This window comes from Rhea pennata, chromosome 19 (assembly GCF_028389875.1).
Source record: "Rhea pennata isolate bPtePen1 chromosome 19, bPtePen1.pri, whole genome shotgun sequence".
In the NCBI taxonomy this organism is placed as follows: Eukaryota; Metazoa; Chordata; class Aves; order Rheiformes; family Rheidae; genus Rhea; species Rhea pennata.
In genome coordinates, this window is record NC_084681.1 from 8,028,942 (window position 1) to 8,053,343 (window position 24,402).

Below are 24,402 nucleotides of genomic sequence, written 5' to 3' on the forward strand. Positions count from 1 at the left end.
GGCTGGCATTGAGAGAAGGTTGCAGTAAGGCTCTTCAACTCTGAACAGAGCCTCCCGCTTAAGGAAGCTATCTCTGTGTAAGAGCCAGCACTGGCTGAACCTGCTCTGATGTCTCCAATGATGTTTTTCTCTCTCTCTCTCTCTCTCTCTCTCTCTGATGATGGCCTGTAGATTACCCAGGGAGACTCCTCCCTCCCATCCATGAAGATGCTAGGAGGACAATCCCACTGTCCCGGGATGTGGGTTTCAGGAGCAGGGCAAAGGTGAAGGGTTACTATCCCAGCACTGGCTTTCGGGACTCTATAATCATGACTGATGGGTCTGCAGGGATTTGCAAGTACATAGGTACAGCTTTGTCGAGTGTCTCATCTTGGCCACGCATCCCGTAACCAGCCAAGGCACTGGCCACCTGTGAGCTGTTGCCTTCCATTGCTCTCCCCAAACTCTCTCTCCATTGCTTGCTGTTTGGTGCACTGATCTCCCTCCTGATCCAAGCTATGCCTCCATCACACCACTTTTCCATTTACAGGTGACTTCAGCTGTGTTTCAACCCTTGTGGGCTGATTAACACTCATCACTGCTCCCATTGTGCTCTAACGAGCTCATCAACTCATTGTCCCCGGCCCTCTTCATTCCTAACAAGCTTGTTGTTCTCAGTCTTACCCCTACAGGCCTTCATAAGACTGCTGGGGAGAACATGTGCTCTATAAGAGATGTCCCTCTGCAAACTCATTGGCCAAAGCCCCTGTCAGTTAGGGGCTTGAGATCCTGCCTGGAATTGTGTTTGTACATTGCCTCCAATTCCCTGCCCCTGAGCCTCGTCTGCCTGGGAGGCTGCTGGGCTTGACATGAAGCACAGCATCCTAGCGGGCTGAGCTGGGGGCAGGTTGGGGGGAGGATTGAGAAGCGCCTGCTTTTGGTCCTGACTGCTGCTATTCCCTTGAACAATCCTTGGAGATGCTGGTCTTCTCCAGCTGTACTCCTAAGTCTCCTTCCAAGCCTCACAGCAGGGTAAGGAGGAGAACCGGGTACCAGGATCCATTGCTGCAAGGTGCTCTGGAGATAGGTGAGGAAGGAGGGGCCAGTTTGTAAGCTTCAGTGAGGTTCACAGCTCCCTTTGAAAGCCAAGGAGAGTTGGTTGTAAATCTGCCTGCAAGAAGTGCCCTCTTTCTGGAGTGGGTACATATGCCAGTCACTGGCAGAATAACCCTACTTCCCTTTCTCTGCACCAGCAGGTCAGGGTAAAACCCCTCCCTAGTCCCTACTCCTCCCTTCCCCACATGACCAGGAGCTGCACTCAAGCAGAAGATGTCCATGAGGCGCTTAGCAAGCTGGATGGGGTATTCAGGGTGAGTGAGAAGGGCCATGCACAGCACCTGGGCCCCTGCTCTGATGCCTCTATCACAGAAGAAGGGGAGGCAAAGCTTAGCTTATCTGCAGAGAGGACATTTTGCCATGTTCTCCCCAGACCATCAGGACCATCCCACGCTTGTGCGTGCTGCTCCCTCTTCTCCCCCAGCCCCCTTAGTCCCTCACCCTCAAATCCACGCTGTGACGGTCCCTTTCTGCCTCAGATTCCAGGATGCCCCTGGGTGTCCCCGACACTCCCACACGCCTGGTGTTCTCCGCGCTGGGACCCACCTCTCTGAAGGTGAGCTGGCAGGAGCCACACTGCGAGAAGGAGGTGCAGGGGTACAGCGTGCAATACCAGCTCCTCAACGGAGGTCAGTGAACGTGCAACTGGCGCAGGTTCCCACTCAGGCCAGTGAGCTGGGCAGTCGGGGTGGGCATCTCTGATGGCAGAGTCTGTCCCACATCTCTTGGAACTGGTCCCAGCTTCTCTTCTGGAATAAGCTTGAGGAAATGACTCAACTGCCCTACACCTCTCATTCTCCTTTTCTGCTGGGGGATGCTTTGTGGAGTTGCTTGTGGAGTCGCCGCTCCTCAAAAAAAAAAAAAAAAAAAAAAAAAAAAAAAAAAAAAGTTGGGCTCTTTGTCTACCACTCCACATAGTTTTATTTGAAGTTTGTTTTTATTATAGTGAATCTGGAGGAAAGAGTGGAATAAAAATCTTTTATTTTTACATAAAACTTGGGGCAATGTTAGTAAAAATGGAGTTCTTGAAACCCCCTATGTTTTCAAGAAGCCATTGTTTGTCCCAAGCTTATTTTATAGCTTATCTGGGCCTATGCCACCAGTTGTAGTGGCAAGGTGTGATGTAGATGGCTGAGGAAGAGGCCCCAGATTAATTGCTTATGCCACTTCAGTTTTTCCAGGCAGTTTAGGGTAGGGTTTAGGCAAAAGCAGCTTTGTCTTTGTGCCTGAAACATAGTGCTGACCTCCCTCTTCCCTCCGTGTCCCAGGAGAAGTGCACCGACTCACCATCCCCAACCCCAGCCAGAACTCAGTGGTGGTGGAAGACCTGCTGCCCAACCACTCCTATGTCTTCAAGGTGAAGGCTCAGAGCGAGGAAGGCTGGGGCCCTGAGAGAGAAGGTGTCATCACCATAGAGTCCCAGGTGGATCCACAGAGCCCACTCAGCCCTGTACCAGGTGAGGAGGACAGGGGATAAGGAAAGAGGAGGGTGGCACTGATCTCTGCTGCTATGTACCATCCTGGGCCTTGCTGTGTTCTCTCCTCTTACCACATCCTGAGCTCCTCCTTCCTTCCTTTCACTTGGAAATTGGATCGCCCTCCTCCCTCACCCCAACTAGCCTTCTACTAGCTGTGCAGACAGCTGATCCCTCCCAGCTCATTACATGAACGCTGCATGCAGACCCCACCCAGGCTCCTCCTTTCCACCTTCCATGACATCAGCTTCTTGTTTGTGCACTTGAAGGTTCACCGTTCACGCTGAGCACACCCAGTGCTCCTGGACCTCTGGTTTTCACTGCCCTCAGCCCTGATTCACTGCAGCTAAGCTGGGAGAGACCGCGCAAGCCCAATGGGGCCATCCTGGGCTACATGGTCACCTGTGAGATGCTACATGGAGGAGGTATGGTACCAGGCTGTGGAAGCCCCGTTTCCTGTGTAGAGAACTAGGTATCTACAGCAAAGGCAGCAACTCGTCACATTTTTGCTGGAACCAAAACCAAAATAACTGTCACTGACCACTTGCTCCAGAAACAACGTTATCTGCTCACACAGGGTACACAAAGTGGAGATATGAGGTTGATGCCAGTTTCAGGAACTGCTGGACCTCGATGCCTTGCATTATTGCATGGTGTAGTATAACATGTGATGGGAAGAGGAAGGGCCATGGTCTAATATAGTCTAAGCCCAGTGGAGGCTGGTTGCTGAGGATCAGCTTGATACTGTAGTAGGGTTGTTTTAACAACAGAGCTGGGTGTGATTGTATGACCTGTGGGTGGCATAAAGCTTAGGGGAAGGCAAATCACCAGCCAGAGCTTGGGGCAGTGTGTTTGAAGGGACTGTCACTCCTGTCTTCAACCCTGGTATGTCTGTGTGGTTTAGGGGAGCCCAGGAATATTTATGTTGAAGGAGACAACCCAGAAACCACCCTGACTGTGCCTCAGCTGAGTGAGAATGTCCCGTATAAGTTCAAAGTGCAAGCCAAGACCACCCAAGGCTTTGGGCCAGAGAGAGAGGGCATCATCACTATCGAATCTCAAGATGGAGGTACAGTATCACTTCTCTGAGGAAGTGCAAAGCAAAGAAACTTCTCAGAACAAGCAAATGCTGGGTCACAACTCCTGTCATTAGCTGAAAGCTTAAAGTCCCTTTTGAGTTCTGGCAAGCACTTCGTTTTCCATCTGCATAATGAAGACAATGTTGTACCTTGTGAGAACTGTCCCAGTCCTGCAAGATGCATTGAATGAGGGAGGACAGTGAAAACCCATCACTGTTTAATTTATTATAAATCTCCTGGTTTTTGCATAGTTGTACACATACTGGAGGCAGCTTCTTGCATTGCACAGGTCCTCAGTCCTCCCAGTTTCTCCCAAGCCTGGCTTTGATGTTAGCCGGACAGGCTCATGACATGACTGTTAAGTGTTTGTTGTCCAGGGCTGCGATGTTGGAAGTTCCTTATCTCCTGGCTGACTCTTCTCTTTCTTTTCTCCACAGGCACTTTCTCCCAATTTGGAGGGCAGCAGTACCTGAGAGAGGAAGTGTACAACTTCCCCACTGAATACACCACCAAAACCAGCATCAGCCATTCCTCGCTGGATCCCCATTTCGCAGGTAAGGGCTTTCTGTCTGCTTTGAAACTCTTGGAGAACAAGGGCTACCTCTGCTTGTACGAAGGCTGGAGGGTGCTTTTACCTCATAGGTGGAAGCCAGGGAGGGATGGCCCATGCAATGGGGACAGATGAAGAGGGTCCAACCCCCTGTCCCTGTCAGGCCCCAGAACTGGTTGCAGTTGTTTCTGTGTGCTGCCTGGTTGGAAGCAATGTTGCAGAGGGAACCCTGTGTTTTCAGAGCCCCCCAGGTGCTATTACTACTGACCGAACCATAGCTCTTCCTGCAAGGTTAGATCTCTTCAGAGAAGAAAGAACAGAGAATTATGATAACAGAGGGATAACAGTGTCCCATGTTGTCCCCCTGGAGTGCAAGGAGTCATGGGCTTGTGCTGCAGCCAGGAGAGTTTGGGAGATGTTAAGAAATCCATCCATAGCAAAGTACTGAATCACTTGACTGAGAAGTTCTCGGTCAACAAGAGTGGTATTTATGGAGAAACCTCTGTCGTTAATCATTAAGCAGAGCTGATGCCGAGTGCCCTAGCTTCCTCCCAGCCCTATTCCCTACGCTCCTGTGTCTCACCTAGTCCACCCAATACTTGGCACAATGTCCTGACCACTGAGCTTCTCTTGTTGCAGACGGCATGCTTATGACGACCCAGCGAGTGGAGAGTGCCAGCAGCACGCTCACCAAACAGGTCACCAAAGAGTTTGTGAGCCGGACTGTGATGTCCAGTGGGACCCTCACCAAACAGATGGAGAGGCAGTTCTACGAGGCCTGAAACAAGGGAGGCCACCTGCAAGCAGGACGGTGCTGTTCAGACTAGTAGGACTTTGTGGAATGATCCAAGAGCTGTTCATGCAGGCTCTGCCACGGTGCCAGGACAGCTCTTCCTGTGGGAAGAGACCTTCCATGGCACTTCAAGGTCTGGACATTTCTTTTAGAGCCCAGTGTGCTCAAAGCTCTACGCATCTGGTCATCAGGTGTGTACTCACCATTCAGGGCTCTTCCTCCCCTGTCCGGGCAGCCTGAGATTTTTTTTTTCTGCAGAACCTCCACTGGGAGGTCTTCCATGAGTTATTACTGCTCACTCCAATACCATCCCTTAATGCCCACTCACCCAAATACACCTGCTACTGCAGAAACTTCAGGTCTCTCAGTTGCTCTGACCTCCCCCCAAAAGTGGAACAGAACAATTTATTTATGGGTCCTTGGTATTGAGAGGATCCCAACAGATTGCATCCAAATACATTCTGATTTATAGAGGGTCATAGTTTTCATCTTTTCTCCAGGCTCCCTGGACCATTTTCACACTCCTGGGGTCTCCTGTGGGGTTGCTCTGGGCTTTGATTGGTGTTTGCTTCCAGCTTTCCCCCATGGCACACGGCAGTTTGGGTTTCCTGTCCCCCTGCCGTGTCCTGGTCACTTCAGCGGTGGAAGGCTGTCCACCACAGTTGGTTACTTGTTTTTTTGTTTTTTTTTTTTTTTTTATATGAGAGCTGCAAGACAGAGGTTTGGGGTAACCTATGCTTTCTTACTGCACTTTTTGAGTCTGCCCTTTGCTGTTAACATTTGGTACCACAATAGCAAAGTATAGCCTTTGATTTGTATAGTATTACTCACAATGGCTTCTAATGCATTTTTTTGCATGATATTGTACAGTTTTCCTAGTATATAATATAAAAATGTATTTTATTATTTTATTAAAAATAATGGAGGTGGATGAGACCTACACTGAATGTTGAGGATACATTGGGACTGTGGCAGCTGTGGCAACATTAATAACTGTAAGAAATCAGTTAAAGGGCTTGCTCCAAAGGCTTCTAAACCTCATGGAAAGCCTGTTGATGAGCTGGAGGGCTCCACTTTGGCCTTGATATTCCCCCCAGCATCAGAGACAACAGCAGACCGCTGCAAGTGGACATACCTGCCCAGTGCACGGCACCCATCAGCTCAGCTCTCTCCACCCACAGCACAGGCTGAGAGCTGCTTGGAAGCAAGGGATGAGAATGGCTCAGTTAATGGTGCTTGGCGAAGTACTGAAAATGGGACTAGTGTGTGGGATGTTTTTACGGGACTGACTTGGAGCACATGAGATTTTGGACAGAGAACTTGTAAAAGCACTTTTGCCCAGCAGCAATGTCCAAAAAAGAGCTTTGTGAACTGCTCAGTGAACACAAGGGGAGCGTGAGACTGGGAACAGCAGCGTCTCGCTTGTCCTTTTGAGCAAGCGCATCTCTCCCAGCCCTTCTTTCAGGTCTTAGCTTTAGCCACTCTTGGACTGTGCTGGGTGTAGGGCTGAACCAAGACCTTGCTGTGCCTCATTGCCTGGCTTTGGGCAAGATGCCTGGCTTCTGCTGACCCTCTGCCAACAGAGTACAATTGGCCCTCATGTCTTAATGAAAAGCGAGTTTCTCTGGATTGCTTCAACTATACAGGAGCAGGCAAGGAGCCTCCCGCTAAGGGATCCTGCCCGAAACGGCAGCTGCCACCTTTCCGGGCTAGAGCTTCCAACCAAAACTGCAGCTGGCTGGTCTCCCTGGCCGCATCGCCTGCTTGGTTGGATCCAACTCTGGACTTTGTTTTTCTTTTGGAATCAGAAGAATTTCCAGCACTGACAGCATCAAGGCTCCCTTGCCCCTCACGGCTGTTCATTTCAATGGGAAGGTTTCTGCCTGTTTGAGCCAGCTCTGCACACAGGTGAGCAAAGTCCACAGAAGTCACCGAAACTGCAAATGAGGCTAGGTCAACTGAGATGTTTCAGCAGACCTGTGTTTTCACTAGGCTTTCACGAAGTGCTTAGCTCCCCATACAAGTACCACTGGCATTACTCTGACCGCCTTTCAGCTCCTGTCTCCTCCCTGTTGCTCCTGGCAGTATTTCCAGCTGGTGTGATGCTTCCTGCACTCAGGCACCGTGACCCTTTCTCTGTGCTCTGTGGTACCAGCTAACACGCTGATTGCAGCCTCAAATGGGAGCCCCATTCCCAAGCATTAACCAAAGACTATTTTATTATCCAAGAGAATAGAGCAGAGCTCAGCTGCTGCTCCCGACTGTAATGTCACCCGCTCCCTAAACAAGCAAGGCAGCTGTGCACTTAACAGATGCGTCGCGATAAACAGCGTCACTTTTTAATTCTCATCTGATCAGGAGGCATTGGTGCTTCAGCCTCTGCGATGGAGGGCCAGCAGAATGCTCTAACAGCAGGTCTTTGATCAGATGGCTTCCTATTGCACTCAATAAATGTTTTTCTCTACAGTCTGCCTGTTCCTTTTTCTTTACAAAAAAACATCGGTCCCCTCTTATCTCCAGCTGCACCAGCAGATGAGGGACACGTGCCACAAGGAGATGCACAATTAGGGCCTTCTGCCAAGTATTCAGAACCTGCCATTCCTCCACCACTGTCCCCTCATGTGACTGCAGCTCCATGGAAGCACTGCTATGCCATGTCCCTGCAGGTGCTTGCTTACACCAGCATGAACTGGAGTTACCTCCTTTGAGGAAAGCTCCCAAGTTACTTTGGTATCAGTTCTGGGCTGAGGTGGCTCAGGCAGGAGGCAGAACTGCTGTGCAAATGTTTAGTCTTTATTAGACAGATGATGTGGACATAAATTGATTCCCTGGTGGAGCAAGGAAAGCAGCTGCCTTGATTTCCTCAGAGATGATCCCAGCCCAGAAAAGGCAGGTGTTTCTCTACAGGGGCTGCACCTTTGCCCCATCAGAAGGTCTGGTGATGTAGAAGGTTGCCATACCACTGTATTTTTCCTAGGAGAGGGAAAAGAAAAGGAGTTTTAAGCATTAGCAATCTAGGTCTGTAACATGCTGCAACAAGGAGCCAGGCCATGAGGCTGCCTTCAGGCTGGCTGCTGGCACCTAGGACCTGCCAAACAGGCCTGGAAGAACCGCCCTACTGCACAGTCCAGTGGTGCATCTGCAGCCCAGCAGCATCTCCACCATCAGCCCCGAGCGAAGCTCTTGGAGTGCAATCCTGGCCCCTGCGTCCCTTCACACACCTCCTGCATCTGTCTCATCGGATCAGCGGGGCTCTAAGACAGATACGTCCCGAAACAGGCCCCTCAGTAGCCCTTTAAGGCGCTCCATGCTCTTTTATTTTATTTTTTTTTTTTTTAAAAAAAGCCCTTTTGGACCTGCCAACACTGCCCCAGCATCCAGTCATGGCAGGAAAGTCGCTACTGGCTCTGGGAAGCACTTTTTGTTACTGGTTTTAAGAGGTCTCCTAACTCACGACCACGCGTTTTGGTTTCAGAGGATTTGAGGAACAGTCACCTTCACCACTATCTCTGTGATTTCGTTAAGTCTTGGTCATGTGTTTTCTCCCTCCTCCCCACCCCCAGCCTTCTCCTCAAACCAGAGTGGCCTTTTAGTCTCGCCTGGTAGGGCAACTGCTCCATCCCCTTGATCGTTACCTGCCCCTGCCCCCCCCCTTTTTTTAACTCCGCTATGGGTGGGTGCACCCCCATTTCACACAGCAGCAAAACGAGGTTCTGCCTTGCTTGCAGCCCTCTCCTGAGGACACCCCCCCCCAATTTTTCTGGCCTTTTGAGTCACTAGTGCACCCTGAGCTGCCGCTTTCCAGGGACCTTTGAGGACAGCGCTAAGATCCTTCCCGAGCTGTAAGTGCCAGCGCTGAGTTCAGCACTGCAAACGCTGGGCTTGCATTATTTTTCCCTAGCTCCACTGAAGCTCCCCTGATGCCTTTGTGCTCACGTCCTCAGCCGAGTTAGGTCCTTCTGCAGGTCTCTGCCACTAGTGCAGTGTTTAATGGCCTGAAAGAGCTTAGTACCCTCAACAAACTTGGCGATATCCCCGCTCATCGCCGGATGGGGCACTTGTCCTGCTGCGAGCCTGTTTCCCATCTGGTCTCACTAAGAACTGGAGCTCCGTGTTAGGAGGAGGCCAAGCGGGAGGGCTGCAGCAGCCGGAGGGCAACAGGCTCTTGCCTACCTTGATGTGCTCCTGGGCCCTCTCTGCAGCCCTGGCCTCCAGCAGAGTCACGGTGCAGCCGCCGAAGCCTCCCCCTGTCATCCTGCTGCCGTAAACCCCATCGACCTCCAGGGCCACTGCTACCAGCTCGTCCAGCTCCGGGCAGCTGACTTCGTAGTCATCCCTGGAGAGATGAGACCTCCAGTCCTGATGTCGGGTGGGGTATTGCTCTGGCTGCCCCATTCGGGCTCCTAGGTGTCACGTCACAGGGCAAGGACAAGTCAAATGCCACAGTGACCTGATCCCCATGCCCCTGATGCAGCCTGGCCTGGCCAAGGGGCTGGCACCTCCTCACCTGAGGGAGTTGTGACTCTCCACCATCAGCCTCCCAAACGTCTGGTAGTCCCTGGCCTGGAGCGCTTGCGCTGCCTGGGCCGTGCGCTCGATTTCCCCAATGACGTGCCTGGCTCGCCGGTAAATCTCCTCGCTCAGCCGGTCCTTGGCCGCTGCAGAGACATGTAGGTGTCTGCAGTGAAGCTACTCAGGTCCATGGGACATGGCCCCATCCAGCTTCTCCACTCACTTCCAGCAGCATCACACTCCTGTTGCCAGGGCACACATTTGCCCACCCCATCTCTGGGCACTGTGCTGTGGTCTCACCCTACCCCTTGGGACACCAGCTCCTGCTTCTCCAAGGAGCGCCAAAGCCCAGAGAGAGAGCCCAGACCCACCTTCCAGCTCAGCCATAGTGGCATCCCGGAGGCTGGCTTTGCCCAGCGCTGCAGCAGCCTCCTCGCACTGACGCCGGCGGCTCGGGTACTCGCTTCCCGTCAGCGTGTGCCGCACGTTGGAGTTGGTGATGAGGACAGCCAAGCTGGCGTCGGTCAGTGGTACCAGGACGGTCTCCAGGGACCTGGACGGAGAGCGCAGTGGGCTGCGTGTGCGAGACGGTGCGTTTCCCCTGCTTTCTCCAGCTACCTGGGTGAGGCCATGGTGCAGCCTCCTGCTGCGAGCTGGGCTGGCACATGGTAGGCAGCTGGTGCCTCTGCAGCGGCAAAGTCCACGTGATTTGGGGTTTTGCTTGACCATATCTCTTTTCCAATTATTAATCCCATATTAGACCCTAAAGACTTTGCAGGAAGGCCAGCCCAGCCATGTGCAGACTGTCATTTAGAGAATGCGCAAGGAGGAATCAGGACATCTAGGCCTAGTCCCAACCCTGTGATAAGATTTTGACTTTGATGCAGGATTAAACTCTCTCTGCACTCCTGGAGCTACGTTTACTTCACAGCTAAGAGACGGTGGGTCCCAAATGTTAGTTAAGATGCTCACAGGCAAATGCCCAAGGAGGGTTCCTTAGTGCAGCACACTCGGGGCTCGGTCCTAACCTGCAGTCGATGAGCAGCGCGTGGCCTTCCTTGCCCATCACGGATATGAACTGGTCCATGATCCCGCAGGGCATGCCAGCAAAAGTGTGCTCAGCTTTCTGGCATGCCAGCGCCTTGGCCTCTAAATTGCCGTCATCTGTGCCAGACAGGAGAGATCCAGGTTAGCAGCATCAGGACGTTCACCCCTCGCCCTGGAGCAGGGGGAACAAGCGCAAAAGCGAAGGCTCCTTCTCGTGGCTGTCCACCAAAGAGGGTGCAAAGCAGCCGCTGGGTGAGGAGGCCCAGCGGAGCAGCCGCAAGGAGCTGGCAGCCCCGAGAGGTGGCAGGCAGCTGTGCTGTCCCCTCTGAGCTGTGCGGCTCTCGCTTCTCTCTCTCTCTCTAGGATTTTCAGGTCTGTGAGATACAGGGAAATTGCAGCCTGGGTGATGCTGAGTATAGCACACGCGACCTCAGAACAGGGCTCCATTAAAGCACCAGCTGGACAGAGGGTGAAATCCGGTCCCTGCTTACATCTGCACCAGCGCACGGCATCCGGGCTGGATGGAAGAATTCAACGCCGTCTCAGGTGCAATCTTGGGCAATCCCTTTCTGTTTTCAGTGACAGAGCAGGGGAAAAAGACAGCTCTCATCCCCCCAGCTGGACCGAGGAGCTGTCCTGGGGCTTTCCAGACACACCCAGGGTCAGGGCCCCAGACTGGGGAGCTGGAGGAGCCCCTGCAGCCACCCCTGCACCAGCTCCGGCTCCGGCAGGAGGTTGCAGCCCACCCAGGCAGCGGTGTTACCCGAGGAGCTCGCTCCAGGCGCCCCGCGCTCTGACCTGGGAACGGAGGTGTACAGAGCGAGGGGGGCCGGGGCGGATGCCGCGTTACCTGGGCAGAGCTGCTGGAGGAAGGTGTACGTGGCTACTTCCAGAGAGGCCGAGCTGGAGAGGCCGCCGCCGAGGGGGACGTCGCTGGCTATCACAGCGTTGAAGCCTGGCAGGGGCCCAGCTGCGGGAGCGGAGAGGAGGAGCGAGGCCCTGAGCTCGTGATTCCTATTTCTCCCGCCTTATTTCTCCTGCTGCAGCAGCTGCAGGATTGCACCAGGGCGCAAAGGGCCCCGCGCCGAGAGCGTTGCGCCCTGCGCCGCCCGTCCCGCGCGGCCCCCGGAGCGGCCGAGGCCTTACCCCGGTAGTGCTGGATCACCCCCTTGACGTAATTGGCCCAGCGAGGCTGGCCAGGGCTCAGGGGGCTGCCGTGGCTCGGCACCGGGAACCGCACCATCCTGGGCTCGTCCGCCCCCTCCGCAGTGGTGAGGATGGAGATGACGCCGTCCTGCGTGGGCGACCCCACCAGCACGGTCCCCAGCTGCAGGGCCTGGCGGGGGGCAAGGTGGGCTCAGCCCCACGGCAGTGCAGGGACAAGTGCCAGCCTCGACCCCCCAGCTCCCCCAGGAAAGGGCGTTTCCCACGCTCCACCACCCCGCTGAGTGCAGAAGAGGGCTGCAGCTCGGCCGCTTTAACCCGTAGCTGATGACGCCCGACGAACCTTTACCCTTAACTCTGCCCGCGCGGAGCCGCCAGCCCCCACCACACACCGCTCTCTGGATCGTCGCAGGATTTAACTTTCTGGCTACGTAACTCCACAAACCACCAGTCAGAGGGTTTCCAAAAAAACCCCAACAACAAAATGTCGTGACCGACCACCCCAGCTCAGTGCCGGAGCACTGGCTGCGCAGGGCTCCGGGCAAGCTGGCCATGGGGGTTTCGCTCGGTGGTGGATGGACAGCGCGCGACGAGCTCTGAGAGGCTCCGGGGAGTTTCCTGGCCCGCAGGAAGGACCACGCAGGCTTTCACCCGACTTTTTCTCACGCTCTTGGGCCTCAGAATAATCAGCTCTAGCTCTGATTTAGGACTGAGCGGGGACTTCCCCGGGGAGCGAACGCAGGGTAGGAAACCCCAGCTGCTTCGACTCCTCTCGGTCACAAAAACATCTCTCCAGGAACGAGAAATTGTTCAGCCGAGTTGCAGAAGCGTAGCCAGGGCAGGCAGGTCTCCGAGAGCGGCTGCGGACATGCAGCGGCGGGGACACCCCGGGCCGACAAGCCCACCGGGAGGGGAAATCGTGTCCCTCCAGCACTGATTTAGGAGCTGCCTTACGGGGTGCTCTCCCCGATCCCTGCCCTAAGCTCCAGTGATCCCAGGGAGATCCTGGGGAAGGGGAGACTCTGGGGCATCACGTAAAAGATCCCAGGGGATTGGGGAGGGGGGAGGGATCCTGCAGGATTGCAAGGGTGATTGCGGGGGGGGATCCAGAAGTGGTTGTGGAGGCAGCATCCTGGAGGGTCTCAGGCATCCTGGAGGGGGATCCTGGCGGGATACTCTAGGGGGACCCTATGGGAATTATGGGGGGGGGGGATACCGAGGGGATCCTGGGGGATTATGATGGGGGATGCCAGGAGACAGCTGGGGGCATCCTGTGGGGATCCGAGGCGATCATGGGGGGATCCCATGGGATTGTGGGGGGACCCCACAAGAGGTGCTGGTGGGCAGGGAGAGCAGGGGGCGCTTGCAGCGGGGGTGAGCCGGGCCCAGGGTGCAGCTCCTGGACGGTGTCTGGAGAGGGAAGCTGCAGCTCCCCGGGCTGGGGAAGGGCCGGGACCCCCCGGGGTGCTGCGGCGCTTGGTGCTGCACGGCGCGGAGGCTGGGGGGGGGGCGGGGGGGCGCGGTGCTCGGCGCTGTCCGGTGCGGACCCGGGGCGGGGGGGGGGGGGGGGAGGAGCGCAGTGCTCGGCGCTGCACGGTGCAGAGCCCGGTGGGAGGGGTACGGTGCTCGGCACTGCCCGGCGCGGAGCCGGGGGGGGGGTGCGGTGCTCGGCGCTCGGCGCTGCACGGTGCAGAGCCCGGTGGGGGGGGTACGGTGCTCGGCGCTGCACGGTGCAGAGCCCGGGGGGGGGGGGGCGCGGTGCTCGGCGCTGCCCTTACCATGGGCAGCACGAAGCCGCCGTTGTAGTCGGTGTGCTCGCCGATGAGGTTGACCCTGCCGGGGGCCCAGGCGGCCAGGCCCGGCGCCCCCCCGCCGAAGGCCGCCCCGTAGGCCCGCGCCGCCGCCGCCGCCGCCGCCGCCATGGCCGCGCCGCCGCCGCGCCCGTGTCCCGCCCCCGGCGCCGCCGGCGGTTCGCTCGGCTGGAGCCGGCCACGGGCGGCGCTTTTTTCACAGCGAAACCCCCAACGTGGCGTCTTGGCTTTCACTCCTGAGCGATGAACGCCGTGGGTTCGGGTCCCCCCTCCCCCTCCCGGAGAGACCAGAGGGGCGCGCTGCTCTTCACGGAGGAAAACGCAAAACCCGCCGGCGGGCGGGCTCGAACCCGCGGCGCGCCGGGGCCCCCCGGGGCGGGCGCTGGGCTGCGCGCACCCGCGTGTGCCGCGAGCAGCCGCGGGGCGCCGACACGGCCACGGCCACCCTCGGCTGCCGCCTTCGAAATGGTGTTCATATGTGCGTGTGTGTATATGCGTATAGCTGTAGATACGTGTGTGTGTGTATTATTACGCCAACAGCTGTGATATTTTATGTATACATGCATATACATGCATATATATATATAGTGTGTGTGTATAGATGTGTGTATACATACACCAGTGTCTATTTTATATATATGTGTACATGTATAGACATCTAAATACAGATACATATGTGTATATAGAGAGAGGCCAATATCTGTGGGGCTTTTATATATGTACAGCAATACATATATATTCCTATATTTCTATTATGTATCTGTACATGATGCCTGTTTATATATGTGCGTATATATTACCTATGTGTAGTTATATATAGTGTTTGTGTTATATATATGTGTGTGTATATATGCATATAGATATAGGCCTGTGTTTTATATATAGTGCAGATATATACGTACATCGATGTCAGTGTGTTATGTTTGTGTATATGTATGCCAAAGTCTGTTATAAGTGTAGACGTGTATGTCCACGTTTGTTACATATGTTTATATACGCATGCTAGTGTTTTATATACAGTACAGATAGGTTTATCTACACCCATCCCTGTTGTAGGTGTGTATGGCTATGGCTGTGTTATGTAAATATATACACAGAGATATACGTGTGTATATATGCTAGTGCCTGTGTTTTAGATGGGTGGATATGTATGGATAGATGTTCATGTGCACGGCAATAGCTGAGCCGCTGGGGCCAGGCCGGGCGGAGCGGGGCCGGGCGGAGCCGAGCCGAGCCGGGCCGGGCCGGGCCGGGCCGGGCCGGAGCGGGCGGAAGGGGGCCGGGCCGGGCCGGGCCGGGCCGCTCCGCGCGGAGCCCGGGCGGGGCGGCGCAGCGCGGCCGGTGCCGCCCGCCGGTGCCGCCCGCCGGTGCCCCGCTCCGCCCGGCGCGCCGGGAGCCGGGAGCATGGCCAGGAAGGAGCCGCTGCTCAGCGCCCTCAGAGGTGAGTGGGGCCGCGGCGGCCGGCGCTGGCCGGGGGAGCGCGAAGGGGAGGCCGAGGGGAAGGGGAGGCCGAGGGGCGCCCGCCGGAGGTGCCCCGGCTGCCCGGGCCCTCGGGGACCCACATGCCAGCACGGCGCGGTGCGAAACCTCGAGAGGCCTTAGCTCGCGTCCTTCGACGGCCGGGAGTTTTCCCCCGCGAAGCAACACCAAGGGCGCTGGCCCGGTTCGTTCGCCGGCTCTAGAGCCGCCCGGGGATGCTCAGGTGCCTAGCGCCGGCGGGCAGAGAGCCAAGGGCTCCTCCGGCGCCCGCTGCCTCCTCCCCAGCGCCGGTTCCTCTCCCAGCGCCCTTGGAAGTGACTCCCGCACCCAGCCCCTCTCTGAAAACCCACGGCTTCCTAACCAAGTAGCCCCACGAGGCCTGGGTTTGCCCCGTGGGGCCGCAGCGGGGCGTTGCGCGGGGCCAAGCGTGACTCAGTGTTTGCGTTTGCGCTGGCCGCACCTGGTGCCTTGCTTTGAGGAAGTCCACCCTGAATTTCGCGCCGGGCGAGCGGCCGCCTGCGCTTTCTCAGTGGCCAGGGGCTGCCTCCGGCCGCCTGCCGGGGCCCGTGGCGCTGGGGCACGAGGCTCCGGCCCCCCTCCCTGCCCCTCGCTGGAGGCTGTGGGCATGCGGGACCCACTTCCTTGGCAGGGGGAGGTGTCTGGCTTTGCCGTGCAGATGGCTCCGGCGGGTGTTCCCTGCTCCTCGTGGCCCTGGGGCCGGCCCAGCGTGCCCGGAGGGCCCTGGCCCTTGCTGGCCGGGGTACGTCTCCTCTGGGCTTGCAGCTCTTGGACACCCGCAGCAGCCTCGGCAAATGCCCAGGGAAAGGAGGAGGTGGATGCAGGGATGGAGAAACTCCCTGGGATCTGCTCCCTGGGACCTCTGCCCCGAGGTGGGGAGGCCAATCCAGCTCTCTCCAAGGAGGATTTTGCTCCTCTTCCCTAACGGCCGGCGATTGACCCTGTCCCCGGCAGAGCTGCTCGGGCGGCCGGGCTTTGAGCAGCGGCTGCTCGCGGCCGGGCCCCTCGTCCCGGGGGGGCTGCGTGCTTGGGGAGGGGGACTGCTTCCCTGCCCACCCCCAGCGGCTGAGGCACCCGGCGGTGCTGAGCCTGCCTCCTGCCGCCGGCGTGCCGCAGGCGGCGTGCTGCGGCTCCGGGACGGCAGCGGCCCCTGCACGGACGCCTCGCCGCACCTCGCCTCCTTCTGCCAGCTCCTGGAGGCCATCCTGCGCAAGGGACTGAGACGTGAGTGCCCCTTCCCCTGCCCCTGCCCCTCGCCCTTCGCGCCCGGCCCTGCCCTGCGCTCGGCAAAGGGCCTCACGCCCTCTCTCTCCCGCAGAGCCGCTGCTGAGCTTTGGGAGACGCGACTACTGGCACTGGCTGGAGCAGCTCCCAGCCTGGACCGCCAGCAGCGGGTGAGCGGCGCCGACCCCGAGCCGGGACCGGGCGCCAACGTGGGCGTCCCGCGCGGGCAGCGCCGAGCCGCGGCAGCCCGCCGCGCCCGGGGCGATCCCGGCCGCACGGCACCCCGGAGCGGGGACGGACAAGCGCCCGTCAGCGGCGGCGAAGGGAAGGGTTCCTCTCCCCGCTTTTCCTCTCCCTGCGTAGCCCGACCGCCCTGTCCATCGGCGTGGAGAAAGCCGGTGCCTGCGCGAAAGTGCTGACGGCGCAGGGCCGAGGCCGGTACTTCCTGCGCTTGGCTCTCGACGGGAAGCTCCTGGCGGCGGCCGTGCAGCAGCTCGCGGGGACGCCCCGGCTCCTGGAGGTGCGGCGGGCTCTCGCGGGAGCCAGCGTGGGGCCGGCTCCACGGCCCCCGCGAGGAGAGCGGAGACGGGGCTGGGTGCCGGGGTTTCTGCCCGAGCGGAGGTGCCGCTCCCGCGAGCGGGCTTCAGCGTCTCCAGGGCTTTGAGCAGAAAGCAGCGGTTACCACGTCGCTGTCTCTGCCGCGGGCACGGTCTGAGACGTGTGTGCGAGCAGCTATCCATGGTACGACATAAACCAAAACGGTGACTTAACTGTGGCTTTTCGCTGCGTTTCAGTTTTACGATCCTGCCACCTCCATCCTCGGCAATGAAGATCTCATGGGTAAGACCAAGTCTTCTTCCGAAGTTCAGTAGTGTCTCCCAGAAACCAAGCAGAGCTGGGACAGGGGAGGGTTTGCTCTGGGTCTGAAAGCCAAACCCTAGCAGGGCTGCAGGGTTTTCCTCCTGGATCCATACCGAAATGGGCACTTGGCCACTGTGCCGGGTATGTGATTTGGGAGAAGCCTGCAGAGTCTTCCTGGGAATCGAGTTTTTACGAGGGCAAAGGCCCAGCACAACACCGCTGGTCTGGCTGCGTTCGTAGCAGCAGGTGCATCTGGCGGTGCTGGTGGCAGGGCCATCCCCAGCTGTCCCTTGTCCCCAAGGGCCACCATGAAGCTTCAGCGTGGGGAGCCAGCTGCTGGCACACGTGCCCTCCACGGGCATGGTCCTTGCCCATCGTCATCTCACTCAGCTATGTGGTCCATGCGACTCTTGTTGTTAAATCCAGCCCAAAGAGTCTCATTTGGACCTAAACCACCCTGGAGCAAATTTCCCGTGTGTTACGGCGCTGTGCTAGCACAGGGGAGGAAGCAAAACAGTCTGATGGAATTTTTTTAAGCCAAACTAAGTGCTAAAATGTAAATACGCTGCTGCCGTGATGGAAAAGGAGATGTAAATATTTAAACACAGGATCAATCTCCGGTTGGTTTGCTATCATGGGATTATCAAGGGAAATTTGCTTCTTGAGTGTCTTCTGTGCTATTTCTTTTTAACGAGGATGCTGACCGCAGCAGTCCAGCTCGCGAGCGGAGCCCCTCGCAGCCCGAACCCCAGGCGTCGGGCCCACGTGCGTGGTCCGGTCCGGGCGGGCTGCCGGCTCGGTGAGCGTCTGCATCGCCTTTGATGCGCTGGGTAGCTCTGTCTGGAGCCCCGCTCCTCGGGGGACCGCAACAGGGTGAAAGCTCTTAATCTTTCGATTATGATAAATAACTCCGTGTTAAAATTGTACCTAGAAGGCTTATAAATCACCCCAGGCTCTCAGTGCATGACCGGATTACAAATATCCTTCGGTATAATTGCAGCATTAGCGCGGGAGAGGGCAGGCAGCCTTGCGTTTAACAGGGCAAATGGAGAGAAAGTTGCGTGTCAGCAGCGTTTGCCGTGAGCCTTGTTCCCAGCCCCGTTCCGCGAGCGCTGACCGTGCCGGCAGAGTCCCCCCGGGGACTGCGCCCCGAGGTCTCATTAGTTACGCTGAAAATCGCTTTGATTATTTGGACCTCTCCCGCGTCGCCGCGACTTGGGTCCTACGGCGCGCGTGGCTCAGAGCCAGGCAGTAACGTCGGCTCTCGGGCCCCGTCCCGCTTCCTCCCTCCCAGAGCCGTTCCTCTCGCTGATGCTGGTGCTGACAGAGATGAATTTCTCCCTGGATCTGCAGGTGGGGTGATAAATCGGCCCGGGTGGCAGCTCTGCTGGGGCTCTGCGGGTCCCTGCGGAGCCGCCCGCGCGGAGCCCCCGTTCCCTTCCTCGCGGGGGGCGACTGCGATGCCCCTTTGCTTGCAGAACTGCAGTTTCTTGGATGAAAGCTGGCTGCTGCCGGTAAGACGCCGTCCCGCCTGCCGGCGCGCCAGCGGAGCGGGAGCCAGGGTGGGCTCCGTCCTTCCGCCGCCTCGGCCGGCCCTCGCCGAACGCTTGAATTAGTTAGGACGAGAACGGATGGTTTCGGAGAGGTTGCCCAGCGGCTCGTGGGCAGCGGCGGAGCCGCCTCTGCTGCCGGCGCAGGGTCCGGCCCCGCCGCCCGCCCCGCCGCCAGGAGCAGCCCCTGGCACCGCTCCCCGGGTGGGGGGAACCGAACGAGCGAGCAGGGCCGGGGCCTAAGCCGCCGACACGCCGCGAGGCTTCCTGTGCCGCTTTCCCCCTTTTTGCTGGAAAGCCCCGTTTTTGGGGGCTTCGTTCTCGCTTCGGCTCCGCCGAATATCTGTGCTTTTCTTCCGCAAAGAGGTCGCGGGCGGCAGGGATGCCCAAATGTCTTTAAAAAAAGTGAACAACCCCTCTCTTTTGCCCTCGAATAGTTAAAAAGAAACCCTAAAACGCAACCCTAAAGCTCGGGAGGGCTGCGGGGCGTGCGGCGGGGGAGAGGGGCCCAGTTTCGCAGCGATTCTCCAGCCGCTCCTGCAGCGCCGGGCTGGGGCGGGGGGTCCCCGGGCCCCCTCCCCGTCCCTGGCCGTGCCGGGGACGGAGCGGGCGCCGCTCGTCCGGGGGCCGCTGCCGGAGGCCGCTCCGGGCGGCTGCTCTCTTCCAGGTGTGCGTCGTGTACGAGACGGTCCCGTGCCGGGCGCTGGGGCTGGTGCTCAGGTAGGAGCCCTGCGGAGACGGAGATGTTTCCCGATGCCTGTTTCCCCCCCCCCCAACCCCGCCGCCGCCCCGAGGCTGAGCCGGGGCTCGGGCGCTCCGCTCCCAGGTACGTGGGCGGACGCGTCCTTGTCACCGAGGTGCTGCCCGAGAGCCAGGCGGAGCTGGACGAGGTGGTGCTGGCCGGCGACGTCCTCGACGAGATCAACGGCCGCTCGCTGAGGAACGCGTGCGGCGGGCAGGTGGGCGGGCGCGGGGGGACGGGCGCCTTCCTCCCCTCGGCGCCTTCCTCCCCTCGGCGTCTTCCTCCCCTCGGCGCCTTCCTCTCCCGCGGCCCAGGCTGGCGCAGCGCTGCAGAAGCTGAAGGGCCAGCCGCTGAGCTTGCGCCTGCTGCGGTGGCGGTGGCACGACGGAGGGGTCTTCGCGCCCCTGCTGCCCTACCTGAAGGTGCTGAAGGAGAAAGATCCCGGCTTCCAGCTCCAGCACGGCCCCCGGCGCGCGGCGCGGCGGGACCCGCGGCGGCTGCAGGGCGGCAGGTAGGGCCGGCGCCGGCCGCGGGTCCCGGCGTCGGGGCAGCCCCGGGTCCCCGCAGTGCTGCTTCGCCCCCTCCGTTCGGGGCTGCGGGGTCAAAGCGGGGGGCCGGGGGGTGGCGGCAGGTCCTGACCGTCGCCCCCAGTGCGGAGCGGGAGGACGCCCGGGGCCCTCGCGCTGATGCCCTGAGCACTCTCTCCCCAGGCTGCTCTATAAGCTGCGGTACCTGGGCCGGACCGGCGTCGGGAAGGTGAGCGCACGGGGCAGGGACGTGCCCGGGGCTCTCCTGGGCTCCTCTTTGCGTGCTCGTGGGTTATCGCCTCTTCCCCGCTCCGTTTCCAGGCCGGTGGCAAGGAGGTGCTGGAGCAGGGCATCCCCGCCGTGCTGCGGAGGAGGTTGCCAGCACGGGTGAGCGGTGGGGACGCACGGAGAGGGGCTGCGGCTCCCTGGGGCTGGTGACGGGGGGCGGAGGGCTGTACGAAAACTGAGAAATAAGTGAGCGATTGGGTCCGAGGAGCCCGGGCGGAACAGACCTGGGCGCGCTTGCACGTGGGCACAGACGGAGGGCAGGGGGCAAAGGGAGGGAAACCGAAACCTGCCTGAAAGGAAAATCCACCCCAACTGCATTTGTGATGAGTTTTACACCACCTGAGCTCGGTGCCGCTGTGCAGTGAGCTCTGGTGGTCGAACAGCAGCATCGGGCATACCTCGGTCAGAGAATTGCAGGGAAATATTTACTCTGCCCGGTGAGATATATATATATTTTTTACATATGTATGTGTGTGTATGTGTATATATATATATATTTCTTTTCTTACTGGCTCCAGATTTGTTCGCCCTGGCTGAGTATCTGACACCCCTCGCCCTTGTGATTTTTCTGTTTAGAAGCATCGTTGCAGGCAGAATAGGAAAGTACATTATGGGAAATAAATAAATAAAAGCCCAACGTGCAGAAAAGCAGTGAAAAAGCAAGAGGAGGCTGGACTGGGGTCCCAAAACGCTTTTGGGTTCAGGTCACTGTTGCTTGAGCCTTCGTGTGGTCATTCACAAAAAGGTTCAAACACGACGATGCCGGGTGCTGACCGAAGGGGCGGCCCAGAGCGGGGCGCAGCTCCGAACCGGGGGCCGGGAGCTCTCCGGAGGGAGAGGACCCGAGAGGACGCGGTTGCCTCCCTGGCGTCCTCGGCCATCCCCAACCCAGCTGCCTCGGAGCAGGACCTGGCCACGGCGCTGTCACGTCGTGGAGCCCCGATGCTGGCGGATCCTTGTAAGGGAGGCCAGCGACTGTTTTCACTCCACCCCTTTCTGATGCTTTTTAACCCAAATCTGAAGCACAGAGAATTCGGTCTGTTAATGTGCAGTCCCCTAACTCCCCTTTCCATCTGTGCATTTCACCATGAGCATCAGGAAACGCCTTGAAAAACTGTATTTCAGATGAGATTCATTATCTTTGCTCTCAAATAAATAATCTCTCTCCTGTGAGTATTTTATTAAAAATAAAGCTTAAAAGCTGCAATGATTGGGGCTTTCATGATTTAATTTTTCTTTTTCCCCATTCAGGAGGTTTTGTTTGATGTGAAGGAAACAGAAGTTCTCATACAGGAGAAGACTTCTTCCAAGGTTAGAGTGTGATGCCTGAGGTCAGCCAAAACCGTCGCAGCCAGGCTGGGACCGCGGCTGTTCGGGTGGCCGCGGTGTGCGGGGCGGTGGAAGAAGGGGTCAGGCAGGTTTGTAACCCACGAGGACCGTTTGAAGGTGCTTTCCTGAGCCAAGCGTTGTCAGAAAATCCCCACGGGATGCGTGGCTGAGGTAACACTGTACGTGCTGCTCCCTAACAGATGCTTAAGGGAGCAGCTGAGCAGGTGCTCTTGCAGAGACACTGACCCAGCGAGACGTGTGGTCCGGCGCCGAACGGCCGAGTGACGTGCAGAATCAGCACCGTCAGACCTCCTTTTTGCTCGTTTCTGGCTTGCATGTAGCTCACTGAGCTTTGGGTTCGCATAGCAGTAGGGGGAAGAGGCCTGTTCTGGTTTTCTACATGTGGTCAGTCCGCTCGTTGTGAAGTTGGTTTCCCCCTCCTCCAGCAGCTGCGCTTCACCCCTGTCCAAAATTCAGTGGCAGCAGCAGCTCCAGGGACCAACCGGGTCCACAGCTGGGCCCACCGCAGCCTTGCCCTAATGCACGCTCCCTCTGATTCCCTGCGTAGGTCCTGTTCCGCTACGCGTATCCAGAGATCTCCTGCGTGGGACGCCGCCTGGGCAGCAGCAATTTATTTGCCTTCTGCATTGCGTAAGTGTGGCCTGTGGGCTGCTCCTGGCCGGGGTGCCCAGGCACGGGACTGTGCGGCTACCGCGTGTGCATTCGTGCACGAGCTGAAACAGGTGTCAAGGAAACGGAAGTGCAGTGGCAAGAAGCAGAAGCTGCATTTAGCAGGGGCGAGTTGCCGGCCTGTTTTGTGTGACGCAGTGCTGACCCCACCGGTGGGGCTCATGAGAAGATCGCTCACCCACGGCAGCGTCTGAATGACCTGCCTGCTCACCGCCTCGGAGGGCTCTGAGCTGGATGTGGCCCGACTGGCCCTCAAACGTGTTGCCAGCGAAGATTTAGGCCAACACACGGTATGATACGTGTAGCAGGGTTGAGATTCGACTTGAGATTTGAGAGCGATGGGTCTTAGAAAACCTGAAGTCCATCCAGATGAGCTGCGCTGCTGCTTATGTGATTACAGGACACTGCTAAGACGCTGCCTGGCTGTCAGTGTCGCTGCTAAGTACTGGATTTCTTTTTGCCTGCTAATGTATGTGTTTCCATATTTAGCGTTTCCCCGGAGAGCCCTGAAGGGAGCACATTTGACTGTCTAGTGTTTGAATCGAATTCTGAGCAAGAATGTGAAGAAATTATCAAGAGAATTGGTAAGGGAACATTTTATTTCTTCAGCTATAATTACAGTAGAAGCGTGGAACACCAAGAATTGCTGTTCCATTTTATCCATTCTACCACATGCAAGATGTAACAATTTTTTTGTTAGGCTTATTAAGATATTAAGATGAATAGCTATTTAGATATTTTTTTTTCTTTTTTTTTAAGAGTCACTAGACAATGATGTTATTTTAAGAAACAGCTTCTAGGCATAACCAAGTGTTTCATTGTTTCCACTAACTGCTTGGAGGAAACTTTGTTTTCTAGGGATGTTATTTTAAAACATGCTTTTTCCACCAGTCTAGCCTGGGAATGTAATTATTTTAAACCAAACCAACTATTAACACGTTCCATCACTTGGAAGTCCTATATTTAACTTGCCTAAATACAATTTTGGGCCACGTTTCCTAAATGATATGCCCGCTCTGATTTCTGGTGGGCTAACAGGCGTTGCTGCCGGATGCCTCCTTGACAGGTTGTACCTGTCACAGCTGGACATACCTGCCTTTAGTATATTTTGAGACCTGCAGCTGGGAAGTGCTGAGCTGCACCTTGTGGTTCCAGTGACGCTGGCTGAGCCACTCGTTTCTTTGCGGTGCCTTTGAGGTATCCAGGTGTTACCCACATTTTACAGATAGTGCAGAGGTACTAAGTGACTTGTAGAAGCCTGTGCAGGAAGGATGCTTTGGAGCAGAGATGTGAAACCAGTTCTCAGGTGTGTCAGATGAAGTGCTAAGATGGTAATAGCATCATCTTTGCATAACTTTGATCTAGCCCTTTAAACCAATTAATTTACTATTTAGATGCAATGAACTCTTTTTCCCCATGGGTTTGTAAGTGAGAAAACATGTTTAAAAATGATTCAAGGTTTGGGCTTTAAACATACTTTTAGAAGCTATGTGGCAGATGTGATGATAACATTAATATGGTGTTGTATTTATTTCAAGTACCTCTGGGAGCAGAGTAGGAAAGAGTGTTGAGGAAATTGTGGAAGAGTGAGTGGTGATAAGTGCTTGTTTCTCCAGCTGCAGGATTTAAACACACTGAATGGTTTGTCTGATAAGGGAGAGCAGTGGCTCTAGCTGTGAGCTTCCCCTCAGCACTCTGGTGACCCAGCCCTGTTCACAGCCCAGCCTTAGTCTGAAACACGGGAGATCCTGACAGCGGCCGCCTTGGAGTAAGATGTAGGTTCCGCCTCTTATGAACTGGTATTTTTAAACTGTCAGGACACTGTTGTGGAAGGAAGTGCTTTAAATGCATCCTGCCTTAAAGACTTACACAGAAGACCAATGTTGACTTACTGTTGTCCACTCTCCTTTTTGCAAACTACTGCTTTTTCATTTTTTCCAGGAGCTTTAATTTCATCGAAATAAATCAAAATGGACTAATTTCAGCTACTTTCCCCTGCTACTTCTGTTCCAACTTTAGCCTTGCTAGCATATCCTGTTTTTCAAGGACTGATGATAGCTAGCCTATTCAATTACCTGTATTTCAAGTGTAGTCTGAGCAGCTTTCCTTTACCTCAGCTGAATTACGTAAGGCTGTTCCCAGAGGCACTATTAAGAAAACCAGAGCTG

At 56.9% G+C, this 24,402-nt stretch overlaps 3 protein-coding genes and 1 long non-coding RNA gene across 9 annotated transcripts in view; 3 read left to right on the forward strand and 1 right to left on the reverse strand.

The window, feature by feature from the left end:
- The window catches only part of ITGB4 (integrin subunit beta 4), a 33,399-nt gene extending 25,938 nt beyond the window's left edge, over positions 1 to 7,461 (forward strand). For 4 of the 6 annotated variants that reach the window (XM_062591880.1, XM_062591881.1, XM_062591883.1 and 1 more), the window contains 7 exons: positions 172 to 345; positions 1,575 to 1,724; positions 2,364 to 2,552; positions 2,840 to 2,995; positions 3,475 to 3,639; positions 4,087 to 4,203; positions 4,839 to 7,461. In XM_062591880.1, coding sequence (XP_062447864.1) covers positions 172 to 345; positions 1,575 to 1,724; positions 2,364 to 2,552; positions 2,840 to 2,995; positions 3,475 to 3,639; positions 4,087 to 4,203; positions 4,839 to 4,981 — 1,094 coding nt within the window. In that variant the 3' untranslated portion in view covers positions 4,982 to 7,461. Of the gene's footprint in view, positions 1 to 171; positions 346 to 1,574; positions 1,725 to 2,363; positions 2,553 to 2,839; positions 2,996 to 3,474; positions 3,640 to 4,086; positions 4,204 to 4,838 lie in introns of those variants that run through there. The other 2 variants (XM_062591882.1, XM_062591884.1) reach the window with 2 other exon arrangements.
- A 303-nt stretch (positions 7,462 to 7,764) lies between these two features.
- GALK1 (galactokinase 1) lies at positions 7,765 to 13,642 on the reverse strand. The gene is made up of 8 exons (XM_062591975.1): positions 13,494 to 13,642; positions 11,698 to 11,887; positions 11,402 to 11,521; positions 10,533 to 10,668; positions 9,876 to 10,057; positions 9,500 to 9,650; positions 9,166 to 9,328; positions 7,765 to 7,965 (listed from the first exon to the last, which is right to left on the reverse strand). The coding sequence occupies exons 1-8, from the start codon at positions 13,635 to 13,637 to the stop codon at positions 7,894 to 7,896; spliced, it is 1,158 nt and encodes a 385-aa protein (XP_062447959.1). The 5' UTR covers positions 13,638 to 13,642; the 3' UTR covers positions 7,765 to 7,893.
- A 1,249-nt stretch (positions 13,643 to 14,891) lies between these two features.
- LOC134149150 (uncharacterized) lies at positions 14,892 to 16,376 on the forward strand. The gene is made up of 3 exons (XR_009960367.1): positions 14,892 to 14,967; positions 16,140 to 16,247; positions 16,342 to 16,376. It is a non-coding gene; the product is annotated as an uncharacterized LOC134149150 (long non-coding RNA).
- Positions 16,377 to 19,048: 2,672 nt separating this feature from the next.
- LOC134149201 (uncharacterized) lies at positions 19,049 to 24,218 on the forward strand. The gene is made up of 10 exons (XM_062592111.1): positions 19,049 to 19,063; positions 19,326 to 19,378; positions 19,485 to 19,617; positions 19,715 to 19,911; positions 20,111 to 20,156; positions 20,249 to 20,314; positions 21,467 to 21,526; positions 22,113 to 22,195; positions 22,724 to 22,818; positions 23,851 to 24,218. The coding sequence occupies exons 1-10, from the start codon at positions 19,049 to 19,051 to the stop codon at positions 23,883 to 23,885; spliced, it is 783 nt and encodes a 260-aa protein (XP_062448095.1). The 3' UTR covers positions 23,886 to 24,218.
- The last annotated feature ends 184 nt before the right edge of the window (positions 24,219 to 24,402 follow it).

Excerpts from the sequence above, each read along its gene's own strand:
- GALK1 (XM_062591975.1), bottom strand. The coding sequence starts at position 13,637 with ATGGCGGCGGCGGCGGCGGCGGCGGCGCGGGCCTACGGGGCGGCCTTC. Across the intron at positions 10,669-11,401 it reads CCTCCAGCAGCTCTGCCCAG|ATGACGGCAATTTAGAGGCC; the intron begins GTAACGCGGCAT and ends TGTCTGGCACAG. Across the intron at positions 7,966-9,165 it reads GGGCCCAGGAGCACATCAAG|GAAAAATACAGTGGTATGGC; the intron begins GTAGGCAAGAGC and ends TCCCTCTCCTAG.
- LOC134149201 (XM_062592111.1), top strand. Across the intron at positions 19,618-19,714 it reads GGAACGCGTGCGGCGGGCAG|GCTGGCGCAGCGCTGCAGAA; the intron begins GTGGGCGGGCGC and ends CCCGCGGCCCAG. Across the intron at positions 22,196-22,723 it reads TTATTTGCCTTCTGCATTGC|CGTTTCCCCGGAGAGCCCTG; the intron begins GTAAGTGTGGCC and ends TTCCATATTTAG.